This window comes from Nerophis lumbriciformis, linkage group LG15 (assembly GCF_033978685.3).
Source record: "Nerophis lumbriciformis linkage group LG15, RoL_Nlum_v2.1, whole genome shotgun sequence".
Taxonomy (NCBI): Eukaryota; Metazoa; Chordata; class Actinopteri; order Syngnathiformes; family Syngnathidae; genus Nerophis; species Nerophis lumbriciformis.
In genome coordinates, this window is record NC_084562.2 from 6,665,879 (window position 1) to 6,689,913 (window position 24,035).

General features: G+C 40.5%; 1 protein-coding gene across 2 annotated transcripts in view; it reads left to right on the forward strand.

Moving 5' to 3' along the window:
- The first annotated feature begins 200 nt into the window (after positions 1–200).
- The window catches only part of LOC133615977 (E3 SUMO-protein ligase PIAS1-like), a 96,888-nt gene continuing 73,053 nt past the window's right edge, over positions 201–24,035 (forward strand). For both annotated transcript variants that reach the window (XM_061974924.1, XM_072914770.1), the window contains exon 1: positions 201–314. In XM_061974924.1, the coding sequence (XP_061830908.1) occupies positions 291–314 (24 nt within the window). In that variant the 5' untranslated portion in view covers positions 201–290. The remainder of the gene's footprint in view (positions 315–24,035) is intronic.

Sequence of the window (24,035 nt, forward strand, 5' to 3'; positions counted from 1 at the left end):
TTGATAGGTCCAATGGTGATTGGAAATAAAATAAAATATTCACATAAGATGCATAAAGTCGTACTATTATAACAAAAACATTGACTAGTTTGATAATGATGTCAAACTATTTAAACGCCATTGTTAATATGTGTAGTGAAACATATTTAATAACAAGACTGTTGTATATTGTGTGCTTTTGTCGTTGTTTTGGTCTCTAATTGCCGCCCAATCTGAGTGCGCGTTCACGCGGCGTCGAGCGCGTCCCAGTCGCCGGGCTCGCTCACCGCGCCTGCGCAGAGGAATACAAGATGGCGGAGAGTGCGGAACTGAAGGTAAGGAGCTGTCCGAAATCATTATCCTTTTCCTCGTTTGCAGACTGTTTGCCTGTCAAGTCGCACGCGGCTTTTCTAGTTCCAGCGTCTTTAGTCTGAAGTGTTGTCAAATACGACGTTAATGGCGGAAACAGTCCAGGAACTAAATCGAGTCCAGCATGTTTATGTTGATATTGAGACTCGCGGGGTTTTGCGTCTCCCCTCAATGGAGCTTCAACATGACAGCGGCTTCATGTGCGCGCGACTCCAGTGTTAAACTAACTCAAATGTCTCGCTGACACCTTATTGTTTGCATCTCTCCTCGCCAATGCAACTTTGAAGACAAGATGTGATATTTAAACACATGTTTATCACCTGTGCCGTTAATGCTGACCCCCCCACGTTACCTGTTGATGGCACGCGCACGCGGCGTATTGGCCCCTCGTGAACCGTTAAACGTGATCGCACACCGACGATATTTGTAGTGGGCGATACGGTCAATAAACCCCGATACGTTTTCATCATTGAACGATTTTTTCTTTAATTTGTTGATTTTAATGATAAAATAGTGCAAAGCAAACACAATATTCTACTCAAATATTTTTTAAACAAGAGAGGAGAAACTTAAAGTGGCTGGCTGACCTATTCCACGCTAACATTAGATACATAATTGGCTGCCTTATGATATTGTAAGGAATTGTGACTGATGTAAAAAAAAAAAAATACTTTAGCAATTTAATCATCCAACTTCTTTTTGGACAACCATCTCATGAGGGATGGCCAATACAGCTGAAAAAATATATTGCCACCTCCTGCGATAATGATACACTATATTGCCAAAATTATTTGGCCACTTGCCTTGAATCACATATGAACTTGAAGTGCCATCAAAATTCCTAACCCATAAGGTTCAATATGATGTCGGTCAACCTTTTGCAGCTATTACAGCTTCAACTCTTCTGGGAAGGCTGTCCACAAGGTTGCGGAGTGTGTTTATAGGAATTGTGGACCATTCTTCCAAAAGCGCATTGCTGAGGTCACACCAATCGAGAAGGCCTGACTGTCAGTCTCCGTTCTAATTCATCCCAAAGGAGTTCTATCGGGTTCAGGTCAGGACTCTGTGCAGGCCAGTCAAGTTCATCCACACCAGACTCTGTCATCCATGTCTTTATGGACTTTGCTTTCTGTATTGGTGCACAGTCATGTTGGAAGAGGAAGGGGCCCGCTCCAAACTGTTCCCACAAGGTTGGGAGCATGGAATTGTCCAAAATGTTTTGGTATCCTGGAGCATTCAAATTTCCTTTCACCGGAACTAAGGGGCCAAGCCCAACTCCTGATAAACAACCCCACACCATAATTCCTCGTCCATCAGATTGCCAAATGGAAAAGCGTGATTCATCACTCCAGAGAACGCATCTCCACTGCTCTAGAGTCCAGTGGCGACGTGCTTTACACCACTGCATCTGATGCTTTGCATTGGACTTGGTGATGTATGGCTTAGATACAGCTGGTCGGCCATGGAAACCCATTCCATGAAGCTCTCTGTGTACTGTACGTGGGCTAATTGGAAGGTCACATCTAGTTTGGAGCTCTGTAGCAACTAGAGATGCGCGGATAGGCAATTATTTCATCCGCAACCGCATCAGAAAGTCGTCAACCATCCGCAATCCACCCGATCTAACATTTGATCAGAACCGCATCCGCCCGCACCCACCCGTTGTTATATATCTAATATAGACGATGCAAGGCATTAGTGAGGTTATAAAGCTTTTGCCTGTTAAAGAAAGGAGACTGATCCAATGCAGCACAGACATTCGCGTGCCACGCTGTCACGACCCAGACGCACACCAGTGCGCAATCATATGGGAGCCGCGCTGAGCGCGCCTCCAAGCGCGTCTCGCTGCCGGCGACGGCCGGGTATATGGGCCCGACGCTCCAGCGCCATCCATTTTCAGGGCTAGTTGATTCGGCAGGTGGGTTGTTACACACTTCTTAGCGGGTTCCAACTTCCATGGCCACCGTCCTAGCTGCTGTCTATATCAACCAGGGTGAGCCCCACCCCTTTTGTGAGCGCACTGCGCGCGGAATGACCCCTGTTACGCGGCCCCGGCAACAGGGGTGGCGGGCAGGTAAGCTGCGCGGGCGGAGCGCGCGGAGTGACCCCTGTTACGAGCCCCCGGCCACGGGGGTGGCGGGCAGGTAAGCTGCTTACCTGCTGCGCGTGACGCCGGCCGCGGCGAAGGCGGATGAGGCGGGGTGTCGGTGCGGTGGGCGCGGTGGTGACCCTGGACGTGCGTCGGGCCCTTCTCGCGGATCGCCTCAGCTACGGCTCCCGGTGGGGCCCTCTCGGGGGAAGTGGCCTCGGTCCCGGACCCCGGCGAGGCGTCCCTTCTCCGCTCCGTAAAAGTGTCCATCTCTTTTTCTTTTTTTTCTTCTGTTGTGGCATATGCTGCAGGTGCCTGATCGTTTTTCGTATGTGGGTAACAACATTTAACTATGTATATATATTTCCGAATTGGTTTAACTGCCACCCGCCTGAATCTATTTAAAATCTTTTTATTTTTTTTATTTCAACCACCCGACCCGACCCGACCCGCGGATAAAATCTAATTTTTTTTAATTTCATCCGCCCGATCCGCGGATAATCCGCGGACTCTGCGGTTGTGCCCGCAAACCGCGCATCTCTAGTAGCAACTGACTGTGCAGAAAGTTGGCGACCTCTTTGCACTATGCGCTTCAGCATCTGCTGACCCCTCTCTGTCAGTTTGCATGGCCTACCACTTGGTGGCTGAGTTGCTGTTGTTCCCAAACGCTTCCATTTTCTTAGAATAAAGCCGACAGTTGACTTTGGAATATTTGGGAGCGAGGAAATTTCACGACTGGATTTGTTGCACAGGTGGCATCCTATGACAGTTCCACGCTGGAAATCACTGAGCTCCTGAGAGCGGCCCATTCTTTCACAAATGTTTGTAGAAACAGCCTCCATGCCCAAGTGCTTGATTTTATACACCTGTGGCCGGGCCAAGTGACAAGGACACCTGATTATGATCATTTGGATAGATGGCCAAATACTTTTGGCAATATAGTGTATGTTTTTTAGCCAAAAAGGGTAACAAATGCTCTTAATTTGGCTGCTAGCATACACAATATCATATTATGTCATTTCAGGTTGTATTATTTTCTCCAAACTATCATTAACTTGTTAATTTAACGTTAATACCAGACTACTTTCTGTTGTAACATTGTTCTATTCACACTTATATTAAAATGTAATAAGCACAAATGTTTTCAGTTGTTTCAGTACTTTACGTTAGTTTTAGTCGATATGACAAATTTGGGTATCGATAACGGGCTGTATCGGCCATACAATACTTTAATTTTTAATTTTCAAGATCGTTAAATGATTCGGTTTTGATTACAATTATAATGGAAGAAAATCACAGGATGGGGGTTTAACGATATAAATTAATATTAACGTTTTATTTATAATTTATCATGTAGGTGTTTGGGGGTTTCTTTGTGTTTTTGGCATTCAAAGCAATTTTCTTTTGCATATATTTTGGATCTTGCAGCGTTTAAGCGATACCTCTGCACATCAATCAATCAATCAATCAATCAATCAATCAATCAATCAATGTTTATTTATATAGCCCTAAATCACAAGTGTCTCAAAGGGCTGCACAAGCCACAACGACATCCTCGGTACAGAGCCCACATAAGGGCAAGGAAAAACTCGATGTTAATGACTATGAGAAACTTTGGAGAGGACTGCATATGCACATACTTATTTAGCACACCTGTATATATGTCGGTAGAACATTTTTTTTAATCATACCTGTTAAGTTATTTGTTATACATCTGTTTACATCCCTTATATATATCATGTATAATTATTCCCACCTGTTCACTTACTGTAGTTGGTAATTTACTCTATATTTGTATTTCAATTCATTGTGTGCATATATATATATATATATATATATATACACACATACATATATATATATATATATATATATATATATATATATATATATACATATATACATATGCACACATACATATATATTTTTATACACACATATATGTGTATATATATATATATGTGTGTATAAAAATATATATGTATTTGTGTGTGTATGTGTGTATATATATATATATATATATATATATATATATATATATATATATATATATTAGTACAGGTCAAACGTTAGGACACGCGTTTTCTGTGAAGTAAAACCCTTTCAGGTGACTTCCTCATGAAGCTCATCGAGAGAATGCCAAGAGTGTGCAAAACAGTAATCAGAGCAAAGGGTGGTTATTTTGAAGAAACTAGAATATAAAACATGTTTTCAGTTATTTAACCTTTTTTTTGTTAAGTACATAACTCCACATGTGTTCATTCATAGTCTTGATGCCTTCAGTGACAATCTACAATGTAAATAGTCATGAAAATAAATAAAACCCGTTGAATAAGGTGTGTCCAAACCTTTGGCCTGTACTGTATATAAACACACACGCACACACACACACGCACACAATGAATTGAAAATACAAATGTAGAGTAAATGACCATTTACAGTAAGTGAACAGGTAGGAGTAATTATACATGATATATAGATACATATGTATATATATATATATGTATATATATATATATATATATATATATATATATATATATATATGTATGTGTGTGTGGGAAAAAAATCACAAGACTATTTCATCTCTACAGGCCTGTTTCATGAGGGGGTTCCCTCAATCATCAGGAGATTTTAATGGGAGCATTCACATACCATGGTTTATATAGGGTACAGAGTGGGTGGGTACAGGCTGGCGTAGGGGCGTGGTGATTGGCTCATGTGTTACCTAGGAGGTGTTTCCGTCTGTGGCGGCATGCTGTTACAATTTCGCTGCGCTTGTTGAGGGATGACAGGTCTGGACGGTAAATAATAAACAGTTTTTCTTTCAAGCATAGGTTGCATCTTTTATTACCACTATTGTAAGGTGTGCTGGATGCAAGAATTTGCCATGTTATTGAATATTCAACTATATATATATATATATATATATATGTATGCACACTGTGTATGTATGTATATGTATATATTTACATGTATATGTATATATATGTATATATATATATGTATATATGTGTATATATATATATGTATATATATATATATATATATATATATATATATATATATATATATATATATATATATATATATATATATATACTGTATATGTACACACACACACACACACACACACACACACACACACATTTCCATATATATATATATATATATATCACAATTGCTACTCTTTCATTTCTGATTAGATGCTAAACCACATTTCGGTACCCAGTATGTGTCACATCAATCTAATCTTATCTAATAGTAGCACCTTTATTTTGCAGCATTTGTCCATTGCATTTTTTTGTTGGTGTCCATGTGTTTTTAGATCATTTCTGTGCAGACTTTTTCTGCGTGTATGGTATAAATATGACCGTAGGGCAGTGGTTCCAAATTGGAGTGGGCGCAGCGTAATGATGGGGGACCGTGCACAGTACTAACAACGTATATCATGTCTGTATGTTTTATTAAAACTTAGAAAGGAAAGCATATGAGCCACTTCAAGAAACTGCACAAACACACAGTAATACCACCCTATAAGGAAGAAGAATGCTGAACTGAAATGTTATTACCTAATATGAGGCATTATCTATCGTCAAAGTATCACCCAGAATAATGAAACCATTAAGTATCACTGGAGAAGTCATTTCAAGTACTTTCAGGCCTAAAGATTGTGCATTACCACCGCTGTGAAAGATGAGGTGTGAAAGCGTGCAGAACACCTCAACCAATGTGCAGCCCAGCCTTTGAATCGCAAAGTCATGACTAGCGATGGTGCTAAGGAGACAGAAGTGGGAGACACTCTTCGGGGGTTAGTAACACTTTGTCTTTGGCCCGGGGTTTATGTACAGTTAGCTCGTTTAACTATTATTATTTTAACTTAGATGTAAGTGTTGTTTGCGCTCGCTTTTCTTTGTAGTTTGCTTTGGGGCAGCTTCTTTAGCAGTGCAGGCGTTTTTGTAGGCTTTCAAAAGACCATTATAGTGATGCTGGCCTTTCGTGACTGATAAGGTTTGATGTGTTTGAAGCTCGATGGTTTGCCGCTTTCCTCGCGGGACATTTGCAGAACACTTGGTGTAAATAGTACGCAGAATGTCTTCCTCTGAAACAGTGAAGAAGTCCTACACCATCGATGCCATGTTGGAAATTCTTTCCCATTCTTGCTTGATGTGCAGCTTAAGTTGTTCAACAGTCCGGGGTCTCTGTTGTGGTATTTTAGGCTTCATAATGTGCCACACATTTTCAATGGGAAACAGGTCTGGACTACAGGCATGCCAGTCTAGTACCTGCACTCTTTTGTTATGAAGCCATGCTGTTGTAACACGTGGCTTGGCATTGTCTTGCTGAAATAAACAGGGGCGTCCATGATAACGTTGCTTGGATGTCAACATGTTGCTCCAAAACCTGTATGTACCTTTCAGCATTAATGGTACCTTCACAAATGTGTAAGGTACCCATGCATTGGGCACTAACACACCCCTATACCATCACAGCTTTTGAACTTTGCGCCTATAACAATCCGGGTGGTTCTTTTCCTCTTTGTTCCGGAGGACACAACGTCCACGGTTTCCCAAAACAATTGGAAATGTGGACTTGTCAGACCACAGAACACTTTTCCACTTTGCATCAGTCCATCTTTGATGAGCTCGGGCCCAGCGAAGCCGGCGGCGTTTCTGGGTGTTGTTGATAAATGGCCTTGGCTTTGCATAGTAGAGTTTTAACTTGCACTTACAGATGTAGCGACAAACTGTAGTTACTGACAGTGGTTATCTGAAGTATTCCTTAGCCCATGTGGTGATATCCTTTACAAACTGATGTCGCTTTTTGATGCTGTACCGCCTGAGTGATCGAAGGTCATGGGCATGCTGCTTACGTGCAGTGATTTCTCCAGATTCTCTAAAGTTTTTGATATTACGGACCGTAGATGGTGAAATCCCTAAATTCCTTGCATTAGCTGGTTGAGAAATGTTGTTCTTAAACAATCTGCTCACGCATTTGTTCACAAAGTGGTGACCCTCGCCCTATCCTTGTTTGTGAATGACTGAGCATTTCATGGAAGCTGCTTTTATACCCAATCATGGCACCCACCTGTTCCCAATGAGCCTGTTCACATGTGAGATGTTCCAAATAAGTGTTTGATGAGCATTCCTCAACTTTCTCAGTCTTTTTTGCCACTTGTGCAAGCTTTTTTGAAACATGTTGCAGGCATCACATTCCAAATGAGCTAATATTTGCAAAAAATAACGTTTTCCAGTTCGAACGTTAAGTATCTTGTCTTTGCAGTTTATTCAATTGAATGTAGGTTGAAAAGGATTTGAAAATCATTGTATTCTCTTTTTATTTACAATTTACACAACGTGCCAACTTCACTGGTTTTGGGTTTTGTAAGATATCATGTGACCCAAGTTATACCTGTGAATTATACATTTTCCCATCACTGCCCTAACCCAACTAGAGGACTGTGCTGCTAATATCTCTTCTTTGGAGCGTTTTTGTCGTTATTGGTTATTGGAGCTATTTTTTTAATGTTATTGGATTTATCGGTATGACATAATTCCTCATATCGGCCCCAAATTATCGGTCTGATTTGCATCGTGGTCCCTTACAAATAATCCATTTAAAAGCAATATAATATATAAATCTACAAAATATCAACAATGTAACAATATGAACACCACAACAACAAAAAAACGGTTATTCGTGAAAATAAACATACAACAAAAGTGAAAAGTATAATTCTCATCACGCTAGCATCGATCCATTACTGATATTACCCTTGGTATTGATATGGTTGCATTGATCCGCTCACCCCTTAATGCATATATGTTGACATTTGGGATGCCAGAGCTTCTGAAGCACTTAATAACCCTCATGTGGCATTGGAACCTTTCTAGTATGTATTGATTACCTATTTTTAGACATTTTCTTGGTGTGTTTGCACGAGCTGCTGAAGTGTATGGATCCATAGGCGCTCCTTTGTGCCAACTGCTGCTCTGCTATAATCAACATTGTTTTAGCTTAACCCACAACCTACATAACGATGTTTTGACGGATTTTAAATGTTAACTGTTCTTACTAGCTCTTGTACTTTGTTATTTGGTTTTATTTGTGAAACCACAACTAAAAAGTATTTTACTTTCAGTTCCTAAGTGTGACTCTTTCATGGTAATTATTTTGTGCTAATTTTTGCACGGATGTTTGCAAAAATATACATCATGACAGTGGTGCGGCCTTGAAGGCACGCTGTTGGACACCACGGAAGTGAAACGAGACGAAAGGCTCCAGAAGCCTGGGAAAAATGTGATAAATGCCAGCTGGCGAGGTGGTGGCGTGGTCACTGAGCTCTGTACACATACACAACGGCCACTGGTGTGTGCGAACGATGCTTCACAGGCTTCAAGACAAGCTGCTGTTGCGTTTCTGCTGCCGCGGTTGTGAAAGTGCTTGATTTGATTTGCAGTGGAGCCTGCTTTTTTAATGTTAATATTGCAGACAATCCCCCATAGTAGCACCAAAAATAATGATTGTGAATAAAATGTGATTAATTCTGCAGCCCTGTAAACTCATAAGCTAATTGCGAATTTTGATTCTCATTTAATTTATAAAACACATATTTTACATATTAAAAGGACATGACAATTAAAAAAACAATAAAAAGTATTTTTAGTACCAGCCTTTTTTTTTTAACAGTATATACTGCAGGGGGTCTGGAAATTTTTGGTTGATTAGTCGTTTTTATTTGAATTTTAGAATTGTATTTTTAAATATTTTTTTTTACATTCCACCTGGCATTTTTCCACGAATATAAATGTCATTAAATACACATTTGCATTGGGTTATACATGTCAAGGACATGGCCACCCTACTCAATGTACCTTGGAGGTTTGAAATACAAATATGAATAAATTATTATATTGTATTATTAATAATCTTAGCAATCAAGTTTCAAGCAAGCAATTAGTATTGCAATTGCCAGCTAGCTATACTGTATTATTTGAATATCCTAGTATTGCACAATTACAAGGTACATTTATGATTAGTTTAATTTAAAAAACTTTTATAAACGATATATTAGTAGGGGGTCCCCGCTTTATCTCTCCATCAGTTTGAGGGTTCTTGGTATGGAAAACATTGTAGATACCTGAACTAGGCCACATCGACACATTTAGAGATGACATCTGTAATTTCTCGGTGTCTTCAGGATTGCTTGTCATAGACCGTGCCTTTAGACAACAACTTTGTCAGGCCCATTTGATGTGTCCATCGCGATGTGGTGTTGAGGTAATGTTAGTATCCTGTCGCATTTTAACATTGACTCTGTACTGACTTCAAGTGATAGAAAAGAATAGACGTGTTCAAGTCGCTAGCAATGACTTGTTGGCAGCATGTGTGCAGAGTAGCCTACGGTTGTTTGGTCCGTGTCTTGATTTAAAAAAAATCCAAATAAAGGAGTTGTTCTTTGCTCTTTTTGGCACCACTTCCTCTTTGGTTTTTGTTGGTCTAGTTTTTGTTGTGCTCTTGGTCCGTGCATGTGGCATGTGTTTTTACTGATTGACTCGGTCTGTGCACTGCGGGACACAGTTGATTGCAAGATGTGGCCGCCATGCCAATGAGCCTGGCATTTTATGATCAGTTCAAATGCATGTTTTTAAACACTGTAGGTGGTGGTTAAAATCCTCGTTGAGGGTACTACAGTCTCCCCCTGCTACAGAAGGATAAACAACCCGTTAAGTGTTTACATTTTTCAAGCAGCTGACGTCGCACATGCTGTGTTTTTAGTTCTTTGTTTACATTTACTTGAAAGTATGTATGGTTTTGAAAAGTAAAACACATCACCATTTCCAGGTTTGTTTTCACTAGGGTGCATGGGTATCACTGGGCTGGGTCACTTACAGTTTTGTGGAAGTTTGAAATTTCGATATGTAGACAGCATGGTAATGTATTACATTTAATGTACTCCCCACCCTCTGTTACATTCAAACAAGAGTAAATTGTAATGGGTAAATAATGAGAACAATTGGGATAGATCGATATTTAGTTGTTTTTTTTTAACTGAAAAATTGAACTCCTGCCTGTTGGCAGTCACAAAGGCGATACAAATTAAACTAGTTTTGATATTGCAAACAAACAGAAGAGCTTTATTCAAATTTTTATCAACCAAACAAAAGCTTGATTCAGTCCATGTCACTTTAATAAGGACGTGGCTCTCTCAAAGCCCCCATATGGGTCTGGTTTCTTTTTAGGTTTAGTTAAACAGGAGTACCAACAAGCCACAGTTTCTTTGAACTGTCTTTTCTTCTTTACAGCAGCAACATGGCAAAACAAATAAACACCTGTGCGCTGGCAGCCTATATGAGGAGACAGTCTATTTGTAGAGCCTGCGGCTAGGTTAATCCCTAATGATACAGGCCCTGCGCCCTGGTCCTCTATCTCTTCTCTTTTCTTCATGGATTTTGGATGCATGCTGAAAGACCAGTGTTCATACTAATGCAAAAAGATGTCTAAATTTACAGTATCAAGCAAAATTGTATTTTTCTCCTGAGGTTTTAAAGGGGAACTGCACTCTTTTAGTAATTTTTCCAGTAATTAACAATTTCTATGAAAGATGAGCACATACGTAAATGTTTGTATTTAGTACAAGGTGGCTAACAATGTAGCAAATGGGAGTTTTTATATTGCAGTGTTTCTTAACCATAGGGTCTGGCCCATTGTTGGGCCCATTTGTTTCTCAGCTCAACGGTACTCAATTGTAATACACTTTTTCACCACTTGTGGCAGTGATGACTCTATCAAACAAACACGGAGTCTGGAGCTAAAGCCATAAAGAAGTTACTTAAGCACAAACATTAGCTGTATTTTCATTTGCACTTAAAATGTTTTGAGGTAATTTAAGAAAAGTATATAATGTTATTTATTATTGATTTAGTAAGAATTTATTTTAGTATTGCTTAATTTTATGCACATTTATTTTTCATCAGTTTGTGAGTCCTTTTTTCAGTATATTTGATGAGTATTTATTTTTGTAATCAGCCTGACCTAAGTTTTTCTAATCAACACATGGTTTCATATCATTTGACAAGGTTTATGCTGTTAAACTGTAACTATAGTTAGATATAATTATGAATACGATTAAAATCAAGTGTTAGATGACTAATTCAGTGTTAATATTTGAATGGGCCTCGGGCTCCTCTGTAGAGGTAACGTTTGGCCCCGGGGTCCAAAAGGTTAAGAACCCTTGCTCTATTGCGCCCATAAAGACCTCTAAAAACATCCAAAAAATCACCAACAAAATTCCATTTACATGTTTTGACCTGAATATTAACCAAGTATTAAACACATTGTTTTTATAAGAGCTAACGCCAAGGAACTATATTAGTGGGGCATTGATCACAGAGAAGTAAAACGTTTATGCAGCTATATTGACATACTTAGCCAGTGAGCTGCTGCTTTCTCCCTGAGTTGGTAAAAGTAAATTCTAGATTATAAATCATGCCTCTCACGTACATGATTATGATTTGTTTATGATATATTTGTTTCAGACATGTTTAACAAGTTTACATAAGGGACATCATGTGGTTAGTTTGCACATTTTAACATATCTGAAAAGGAGTAGGAAGAAGCAAAGTTTATATTTCATCCTACCCCTTCTCCATATATTTCACTGATAGTCCATTTACATCCTAACTTTTACATATTTCACATTAAGTTCACTTCCTGTTTGAAAGAAGGGAAAGTGTTAGGGAAAAAATGGATGGAAGGATGGATGGATGTAATAACTTATTGGTGATAATCAATAAATGTTATGTATTACTTAATATTGTCGAATCCTTTCATAATGTATGTTATTTATGTAGTGGTTGGCTTCAGCTGCGTGAGTTGCATCTTTTATGTCCTTGGAGTCGAGATGATGTCATCTTCAGTATTCGTCCAGTTCCTTGATATGTTTAAGAACAAGTACTTTGGCTTCTTCCTGTCCTCCATTTAACTTGATGTACATTTTACAGTTGGCGCTACAAGTACTCTGAATTTTCCCCTGCTTCTTCAACTTGTGTGCCTTCTTGGCGATATCAGCATTGCGTTTTGTCAGTTGCTCATTGATACATTTGTTCCTTTCAGTTTGACTTGCTGCCTCAGCAAAGCCACACTGTTGTTTTTGTTCTTGAACTTTGGTGAACAGCCGGTTTTTTTACCTGATTATAATTAATTCTTCATCTAAACAGGAGTATATAAATTTCCCATCAGTCGGCATCCCAGTGAGAGCAAACATTGTACAGTAGGTGATTGTCTTATTATATTCATAGTTGTATTTCTTGTTTAGCATTTAGCATTAGTGCTACATATGTCATGCGGTACTATGGTGTATTCCAAAATACGCCAGGGACCAGAGCGGTGAGTGTGACAAGTCTTTTATTGTTTCATTTCATTTAATTAAATGTATTAAACAAGAAATATTAAAAGCAACAGTTAGTGTTACAGGAAATAAGGCCTAACTCCGTTAAAAAATGGTTTACAGCAGGTTCTTGCTCTGCAGCACAAAAAGAATAACACAATCAAAACAAGAAACACACATACACATTGTCCACAATGGCAATGCTTCAAAAAACAAACTACGGTGCCAATTTAGCAAAAAGGCATCCCGAGATAAGGCCCAGGCACAAAATCAGAAAACACGATGAGCAGGCAAACAGGCGAGGTGCCGGGCAGGAAGGCACAGACGTGAAGCTTGGTGTGCAGCATGCAGCATCAAATATTAACCAGGGCCCTCCTGCCACAGCTGAAAGAATAAATTGGAAGGGTTGATTGGAATCAGCTGTTGGCGTCCCGCAGCTCCACCTCCAGCCTGGACAGAAATACAATAACATAAGAGGTCACTACATAAGGGACAACAGGTAATACTCAAAAGGTGTGACAGTATTCCCGTCCCCCCTCAATCAATGGGCACTGCCAGCGGGTCTCCCTGGCTTGTCTGGGAATCTACAAAAAACAAAATCAGACACTAGAGAAGGATTGAGGATGGGAGAGCGTGACACCCAAGAGCAAGCCTCTGGACCATAACCCTACCAATGAACTGAACCCCCTCGCCACGCCTTCTGGAGTCCCGAATAGCCTTAATCATTCTGCAGGCATGTGATTTTTCTGTCTATAGTTGGAAATCCGTCTTTTTTTTATCTCTGTTAAAATATTTCAAAACTATTTTCTGTTTTTCTTCGTTTTTTCTGACCTACATTGTGGGTTAAAATCTTGATTCGTCTCTTTGCCACACCTGCCAACAACTACGGATTTCCCGTAAAGTGTACAGTTTTTGATAATCCAGTGGTAAAAACTATGGTTTTCCATTAAAAATGATTAACTTAAAAATCAAAGCTACGTAGCGAAGCAACTCCACGGGCAGGGGACAACATATGCAGGAAACCTCAATGATGATTGGTTGGTTTACATATAAGAAAATCCATGATTGGTTGGTTGGTGTACTATGATGAGTCACGATTGGTTAAGATTAGGGCAAAACATTACAGACAGGCCAATCAGAGGCAAGATAGGGCGGGTCATGAAACCAGGATGGGAAATCACAACAGACATCCCAAAATGATGACAAGAGAGTCGGAGAAGAGAAGAGGGACTGTTCAAGCGGGCGATTTATACATTAAAACTAGTGGAAGATGGCAGAGGGATTCTCTTCCTTAGATTTTTCTTTTAGCGATGTAGACAACGTCCAGGAAACCCACAATGCGTCTACTTGGCCACATTTGGACAAATGTCTGTGTCTGCATAAAACAATGCCCAACACATTAATTTTAGTTGTTAACCATGTAAGCCCAAATCAAAACTGCTCTCGACATGGAAGACGTGGAATACACATTTAAGAACACACATGATTGTGGCAGACATGTGATGACTTTTGCTACAGTATAGCCAGTCTAAATGCTAAATTAAATTTCCATTGGTGTTTTAGACCAAGACAGTAACGGACATTTTGTTTATTATTTCTACTGTTTATATTTTAACATTGAATAGTTTAATCATTTTGAAACATAAACAAAATGACTGCAAGACATTTGTTATTCTATGCTATGGATCACAAATGGCTATTCAGATAAAGGAAGTTAGCTAATAGAATACACATTGTTTGTACTATTTATGTTTTTTGAATGGTTCTTCCATTTGGAGCAGTTAGAAGTTGAGAGGGAGTCGAAGAGACAGAAATTGGCTAAATATATCATTATATTGCCCCCCTTGTGCCCTCACCAGGGCACTGCCCTGGACCTGGACCTGACTGGAGACCTGCAGCCCCCAGATCACCGGCTTATTTTCAGTCTTTTTCATTAAGTTCAAATCACATGCCTGATTCTGGGAGGATGCGGCACTGGTTGAGGATGAAGGTCACAGGAAGCCACAGGTTTTAGGCGGGACACATGAAACAACTGATAGGATTTCAGGGATGGGGGCAGCTCTAACCTTGGCGCTGCCAAATTAAGCAAACGTTCCACCTTGAAAACGGCCACATCTGGAGGCCTATTTCTTGCAATCCACAGCTAGGGGTAGGTCCCTGGACGACAACCAGACCCTCTGGCCAGGTCTTCAGTCAGGGGCTGGAGTGTGACGTCGATCTGCCAGTCTTTGATTGCGTGTAGCCGTGCAGGACAAGGGCGGCCCGGATGGATCCAAGCACCTTTGAGACAGCCGATTCTGCTTCCTGAAAGGGGAATACTGGGGGCTGGAAGCCATTAGCCACATGAAGGGGAGACACGTTGGTAGAAGAGCAGGTAAAGGGACCATGAAGTCGGGTGTTGATGACACACACAGCTCAAAGTCGTTTCCAAGTCCTGATTAGCCTGTTCAGTCTGGCCGTTCGACTGAGAATGGAATCCAGATGACAAGCTCGCTGGTCGTTGCGCCCAGAGACTTACAAAACGCTTTCCATGTCTTAACTGCGGGTCAGACACAATGTCGAGGGGGGATCCCATGCAAGCGGACCACATGCTGGGCCAGGAGTCTAGCTGTTTTCAAAAATGAAGGAAGCTTGCGGAGGGGAGTCAGTTTAGAAAAGCTGCCCACAATGGAAATAATTACCGTAAAATCTCTTGAAGCTAGAAGTCTAGTAATTATTTTTTTAGAGCGCCATATAGGCGATATAGATCAAATCCCCATTACCTCTATTGTTGGCTGACTTTTGTGAGTGTTTATTTATTAATTAAAATGCATTAAAAAAATTAAACATTTCGTTCTTGTCTCACATATAGACAACTCGAGTACGCAAGAGGCCTACATCTTCCTGCAAAAAGCAGAAAAGAGCAAAAAATCTAATAATGCAATGGAATCTATCTCTATACATTATCAAAAAAAGATTTGTCGAATGATATCAAGAAATATTAGTCGGTGGAGTTCCCCGACATATCAAACTATCTTTTGCTCCAGACGTTATTCTACACGACAAAACAGATGAAAACTTGGAAAAGTACAGACGCTTGCAACTTCTTGGTGTGTGGCTGGGTCAGGGATTTCAAGACTCTACCGGATAAATCATGCATCGTTTCTGCTCGGGTAAGGTTGCATTTCACAATTTCATAAATAATCTACTCAAGTAAGGTTGCATTTCATGATGTCATAAATAATCTGCTCAAGTAAGGTTGCATTTCATAATTTGCGTCTTGCAAAGACGCGTCTATTTAGACAAACTGCGACTACTAGCAGCCGACAACTGACACCCATAATTGTATATCCATATCCATTTAACAAACTAACAATTACTGAATCATCACCATGTTTGATTTTTTTCCTGTTGTCATGTGTTCTCTGACACATTTGTGTACAAAATAAACTGGAAGGGAGATGTGGAAGTACCTTTGCTGAGTATCATTGACCCTGACTTTCCCTGACAAACCTTTAACAAAGTGGTCACTGCAAACTCGTGCGTTATTTGACTTGAGAGGGTAGCACTTTGTCGTCGTCATTTACTAAAACGTGCACTCCTCCGCTCTTCTTTATTTCCTCTTGAGGAACTCTAAAGCATTTATTCTTTTTTCGATTTGTATGGTTCATACAGCCGAGAAAGGCTAAATGGCCCCTAGTGCCCATTGAGAACAGACGCATATTTCATGAGCCAGTCGTGAGCCGGACATGATGTAATTTATATCCAAGCAATAAGAACCTTGATGGGATGCCAAGAAAGCATAGCTTGAACTTTTATACGGCAAAGCTGCTGATGCTGCAGTGACTAAGGAGCGCCACTCGGCGGTGTTGCCGACTGAGGCTGATCGTTGTCTGGTCGGGCAAGAAGAACAGCAGGCGATAAGATGGTCTGCATTGCCGCAAGCAATGACGCCAAGTCTTCTCTGAAGACGAAAGCCAGCTGCCGCCTAGCTAGCTGCATTGGCTTTGCCTTGTCGCTGTCATCCAACAGCAAGTCATAGTGAAAAGGCGTAAGAAGCAAAGGATTCGTCTTTGTGTTGTTCACAGAGGGAGGTGGGCGTGGTCATAGGGAATCCGCTCTACGCTGAACACTGTGTTTCTGGATGCGATTGCGACGCGGGTGGACAAAGAAAAGAGTCCCTCCAATGTCCGGGTCTCATCTTTCACGGCCAGCTTGTCCTGCAGCCTAGGGTGGAGGCTGGCCAAATAGATGCCTCGCAAGGCCCTCTTATCCTAGCCGCTCTCAGCTGCATGAATGCGGAAGGCAATTGAGTGGTCCGCTGCCGAGAATGTGAGCTGGCGTTCGGCAAGATTGTTTCCCCCCGCCTTTCATTCTCTCACAAGGGGGTCAAACACGCTCTTGAGCTTGGCCACTAACAGAGACATGCTGGATAACAGTTTGGGTTTTTCCTTGCTAATAGCCATGGACTAGTTGGCGGCACGTCCAGAGAGAAAGTCTAGCATATACGCTACTCAGGCCGAATCTGAAGTGTATGTGGGGTTGCTGTGCAAAAAGTAATGAACACTGGTGGATAAACAGTCTACATTGTCCAAAATCTTCCTTACTTCATATCTTGCCCGGTTCGGTAGGCTGAGCTCCTGACGAGAGGGGTTAGCAGCGCAACCAGAGGCAGCAGCGGTCGCAGGTGGTGTGGTCATCCATGTGCATCTCGCGGACCAGCAGTGTCAAATTCTCTAATGCATGCTCGTTTTGACTGATCATTTGGCCCTGCGACGTAAGGGCCAGCCAAAGGCTCTCTTTCTCAGCGTGATTCATGTTCTTGGCTGGTTATTCTGTTGTGCGTTACTGTTTTGGATCTCAAAATGTGCCGAGGACAAGAGCGTTGAGTCTTTTAATGTCCACACTGACAATGCTTCAAAAACTACGGTGCCATTTGAAAAAGAAGGCACCGCAAGATAAGGTTCAGGCACAAAATCACAAAACATGATGAGCAGGCAAACAGGCGGTCTGTCGGCATGGCCAGGAAGGCGCAGGACGGGATTTGTCTCAACCAAGCCGGGGACGTGAAAGCGTGGCATGCAGCATCAAATAATAACCAGCGCCCTCCTGCTACAGCTGAAGGGGATAAATTAGAAAGGTTGTTTGAAATCAGCTGTAGATGTCCCCAGCTCCGCTTCCAGCCTGGACAGAAATACAATAACATAACTCAAAACAAGGGAACTTCCAAACCTGTGTCACAGTGGGTGTGACAACATGATGATTAGTGTTTCATTACAGCTGGATCACCTTAGCACCCAGCGTCTAAAACTTATAGCTCATCCTCTGTATATTCAGGCTCAAAAATACAAGGTTCTGGATCATCATTTGTCCCAAAGTAGTCGTCGTTGGCTCTTATGAAATCTTTCATGATTAGTAATAGTAGTTATTATTTAAAGATATAGTGAACGTCTGTAAAGTTAATGCGCACCTTATGCTTAAAATGACCAAAACACGTAAATATTACATGGCACTATGAATATTCCTGTTTCTACATTACATACTTTACTTACAGTGTGTATATAAAACGTTAATGGCGGTTTTTTGACATTTCTTTAGAGCGCCTTATAGGTGGTATAGATCGAATCCCCATTACCGCTATTGTTAGCTGACTTTTGCGAGCGTTTATTTATGAATTACAATGCATAATGTTTTTGTCTCACATATAGGCAAAATTCTCCCCTTTAACAGCAATCAATTATACCTTAGTTTCTCATTGATGAAAACTTATAAAGATCAGTGGCTTCTGGCAATAAGTCGATTTCATCGATAGATTTTGTTGCAGACGATTTAAAGCAGGGGTGTCAAACTCAAACACATAGTGGGCCAAAATTTTAAACTGAACAAAGCTGCGGGCCAAGGTTGAACAAATTAACCTTTTAATAGGGACCCAAACAAGTTTTGTATTAAATATTGAACAAGCAAGGCCTATATAACTTTATAGTGACATGCAAAATCGAGTTTCAAATAATAATAATAATAATAATTAAAAAATATCAATGGCATATCAAATACAATTAAAATAAAAATTGAATACTTCTTTTCTATTTGCAGCCTTCTGAGGTAAACATCAGCATTAACTTTTTCCACAGGCTAATAAATTTGAAAATAAAATAATGAATAAACCAACCATTCAGGAATTTAAACTGCTCAGTTTGCAACACACTGATCTAATCTGATGTGCCCAAGCCAGATACCTGCCATCTTTTCTTGGATGCTAGTTCATTAATGTCGGGGCTCAGGCTTTGTGCTGAGGCATCCCTCATTATCGAACAAAGGTGTTCATCAGTCATTATATCTCGTATTCCACAGTCTTGGGGGCGTGCCTTACAGGCACTGCTTTTAACGTCCTCTACGAGCTGACGTCACGTCCGCTTTTCATCCCTTCTAACAACGTGCCTGCCCAGTCACAAGATATGAGCGGCTCCTGTACGCACACTCACGTAAATGCAAATCATACTTCATCAACAGCTATACAGTTTACACTGAGAGTGGCCGTATAAGCAACATTACCATTGTTAGAAATATATGCCACACTGTGAATCCACACCAAACAAGAATGACAAACACATTTCGGGAGAACCACATACACACATACACACACCTTGTAGCGTCTCAGAAGAGTTAGTACTGCAAAGGGTCCTGGGTGTTTGTTCTGTTGTGTTTATGTTGTGTTACTGTGCGGATGTTCTCCCGAAATGTGTTTGTCATTCTTGTTTGGTGTGGATTCACAATGTGGCGTATATTTCTAACAATGTTAAAGGTTTTTATACTGGCACCCTCAGTGTAACCTGTATCGCTGAAGATCAAGTATGCGTTGCATTCACTTCTGTGTGCGTGCTAGAGCCGCATATATAATGTAACTAAGCCAGCACTCGTTGGACTGGATGAAAAGGTGACGTTACAATTCTCGGGAGGGGCACTGAAATTTGGGAGTCTTCCGGGAGGTTTGGCAAGTATGAGAATTAGCGGTGTACCGCGGCACCGCCGCTGTATATAATCGGCGGGCCAGCTCTAGTGTTAATTTGGTATCACCTCACGGGCCAAGTGAAATTACACGGCGGGCCAAATTTGGCCTGCGGGCCAGAGTTTGACACCCATGATTTAAAGAATCAAAAATCTATGTTTTTTCTCCTCTTGCTCCAGCATATATTTTGCCCCGAGGATCTTCTGTAGTTTTCACCCTCCCCCTTACTTCCTTAGTGGAGATTCACACACCTAGCAAACATGGCTAATGCTAACACGAACGAGAGTGAGACTTTTGTTCCAATGAAAAGATAACTGTCGTCAAAAAACATGCTGCAAAGTTTGTTTAAAAAAAGACAGCAGTGCAACAAACTTGTTGCAGCATCTGAAAACAAAGCAACAAATACAACTCTTTTCGAGGCGAGCAAGACCGCAACAACAACAAACTCTAGCTAAAAAGCAGCTTACTATGGTGGAATCATTTACAGAATATACCATGTATGATGAGAAAGGAGCACAATGTACAGAGCGATCACTAAAGCCTGCGTTTATTCACATACTAAAATTATAGAGCAGTTGTCACCAACCTTTTCAAGCCCAAGATCCCTGGTCTCAGCCATGAACCATAGCAAGATTTACCCCTGCGCCAACTATGTACTTTACTATACTTGTCCATTCTATGGTTACATATGGGACGCGAGTCAGATGGTTGTCTTGCGTCAGCGCCGGAAGTAGTAAAATCAGCTGTTCACCTTGCGGGTTTTTCCTGTGTGATTAAGAGGGGATGAAAGGGGAACTCCTTCTTTGCCACCACCATGTTTTATTATATATTGCTGCATGTCAATGTTTACTAATGTATGCACAATAAATTAACACAAACTACTTACTTTGGCGCAATTTTCATGTACTCTGTTATTTGGCTTGTTAGCTTCGCATCGCAGGCGAGTGATGATGGTCGTGGTGGAGAGAAGAGTTGTTTGATGTTGGATGCTGAAAATGGCCGATGCGTTGCGACAGTCACTTGTTGCAGCTCAAGGATTTTTGTGCACGTCATGCGATGTTCGTTTGCGAGACGAGCGGGTGTCGTGTGCGGCCGTTCTCGGCGGGTGTGGCCGCAGCGTGGTAAGCGGCAGCTTGTGAAGCTGATGAAAGCCAACACGTGCGGGTGTGTTCAGGGGTTAAAATGCTTGCCTGTTGGCGGGTCTGGTCTGTTAGTCACTCTACGGGTGGGGATGTCACTGATGTCATGTTAATACTTTTTTTTAATTTTTTTTATTAACTTAGCGATCGCCGGGTTGCCAAACCCTGATATAGAGACATCTTAATGTTTTACTTGATTAATTATTTGCATACAATAAATGTACAATAGCGTATTTTTCGGGGTATAAGTCGCACCGGAGTATAAGTCGCACCTGCCGAAAATGCATAATAAAGAAGGAAAAAAACATATGTAAGTCGCACTGGAGCCCGGCCAAACTATGAAAAAAACTGCGACTTATAGTCCGAAAAATACGGTACTACATTTTTATTTAGAGAAGTATTTTAGTCAAAACATAAGTTCACACTTTAATAGTTTGATTGATCATTCGGTAAAATGTTTGATCATTGGTATTGATTTATTGTATTGGTATTGATAGATGTTATAAGTTTGCACTTTATTGATCTCAATGTTGGAGATTATTATTTACTTGCATGCAATGTGCAATGCTATATTGTTTTTTACAGAAGTTATTTATACATGACAGAAATATTGCCTCTCAGAAGAAGCTCTTAATTTAGTTATTTGAAAATCCCATAAAAAGTACAATTTAGATCTGGTCTAAAAAGAACATAATACAAATTTGAATTTTGCTAAGAGTACAATGCAGTGTATGCTGTGTTTTAATAAACTGTAAGCCATAACAATCAAAATTAAATCAATATACGTCTTGTAATATCTTGAGGTGCATGCCTATGTCATATATTTGTTTCACCTTGTAAATGTAAGTGCTGGTATAAACAAACCTTTGCACGATACTCCAATTTTTTTAATTTCACTTCCCATCCATCCATTTTCTACCGCTTATTCCCTTTTGTATGTAGATAATAGGCATGGTTGCGAATGAAGAATTTGTACAACATACTTCCATTAGTTACTTTTAGCAGCTGCTGACACCCGTGGCCTCAACGTAAAAATGAGAACCGGTTATGCCAATACTGTACTTACTTTGTTTGAAGATTTTTAACAATAATGTCAATAATGTATTCTTTACATGTATGCTTTAGTATTTAAACGTTTACTCACATCAGTCCGTCTCATTTTGTAATGTTACAACATTACTAATGCTTTGACCTGAAATCCATCCATCCATTTCTACTGCTTGTCCCGTTTGGGGTCGTGGGGGATGCTGGAGCCTAACTCTGGGCAAAATAGTCCAATGACGTATTGTATTGATTTTTGCATTTCATTCAAGGGTCAGAGCTTTAGGAGCCACTTTAAAAGTTGTATTTTATACGATATTTAATTTGAACCTCAAATGATAAATGGTAATAATAATGGATTATTGGGATATATTTTTTCCGAGATTATGACGCTGTAGTGGCTGCTGGTTGTAGGAGCTCTGTGCTCTTTTCTGTCCTCCTTTTGGCTACCTGATGTTTCTCTCTTGTTTTCATGTGTTTTTTGCATTTTAGTTCAGGCCCTTTCGGTATTGCGCCACAAGTTGTGGGACTTTCATGATTTCCGTGCTTTTTGGTGCTTTTTTTTGGTTAACTTTTGGACCCACCTAGGGGTAGCCTTTTGGCCATGGACATGTTTGCACCGTAGACCAGCTGCCTACTTTCTGCCACACCGGAGTTTACGTGGAGAGACTGAAGGAAGGAGATGTGGAGGATGAGACAGGGCTGCAGAGCGAGCGTTAAGCATCGGGATGGGCGAGCTTCATAGAGCCTTGGCTGAATGAGCATGTGTCGGACACTTCGATCTCCCTGGACTGATTCTCGCTGATCCGCACGGATTAAACTTTGGCTGAAAGCTACTTGGCTTTCTAGGACAAAGTCAGCTCTCTTGGTTGCTATGTTGGGACTGTTCCTGTCGCTGCCCACCCCAGCAGATAATGGTGTGTAGCACTGCAGAGGCTACCGCAGTATGGGTGTTGGCATGGTCTTTTTTCTTTAGTTTTACTGTTTGTCATTGTAAAGTGCATTCGTATGCGCGCAATATGTATACATTTTTTGTTTGTTTGTTTGTGTGTGTGTTTTACTTTTGTAGCTGTATGTAGTTATGACACTGCTGAAATGGCAACTGGTTGCATCAACTCTGTGCTCGTTTAATGTCTTTTTTATCCTTCGGGTTCCTTGGTGTTTCGCTCCTGTACCCCACCCCCCACATCGTGCGCCATTGTCGCTTCACCCTCCGTGGTATGAAGGACAAAGGAACAGCGTGCCTGGTGGTGGCACCTTGGGCCGGATGCCCGCCTCCTGTGTGTCTTAATATGTTTATATGTGCTTTGTTTGAGGTTTTTTTTCTGGTCTCAAACTGAGCACCTTCCAGAAGAGCTTAAATTTGTGATTTGCTTTTTTCTTTCTTCTCTCTCCTCGTCCCCCTACTTTTACTTTTTTTCCCTATTTTTTTACGGGACTTTGCCTGTGGCGACTCATCGTCTTCCTGTTCTGTCAACCACAGTTTACTGTATGTCTGCTTTTGGACAAGTTGTACTGAACACAAATGTTGTTTGAATTCTTAAGTGCAAATACCATCAAGTTCCATTCCATTCCATATAGTCTTCTGGGGTGTTTGTTTAAAAGAACAACAATATACACTGAAACTAACCAAAAACCGTGTCACAAAATCGTAATTAAATTTGAACCGTGGATTTTGTAAACTGTTCCCATACTAATAATCCAGATTTACCTTTAACGCTGTGGGCACATTTAATTTGATTTAAATTCAAAGCCAAACAGGACATAAAAGTCCTTATATTTTAATAAAATTCTGTCCTAAACAAAAATATCAACGTATTTATTTATTTTTTTATTTTGACCCATTTTGAAGGACTTTTGATTAGCTAATCTCACACGTTTAAAATACTATGCAAATGTACTATACTAATTGACAACTGTGACTTTTGTTTATATAAAGGTCTTCAAAGGGCTAAAATAAAATTAAAACATATGTTTGGTATTTTTGTTTAGGGTGGAAGTTGATTACGAGATCTGAGCAAAAAAGTACAAAAATAAAATGAA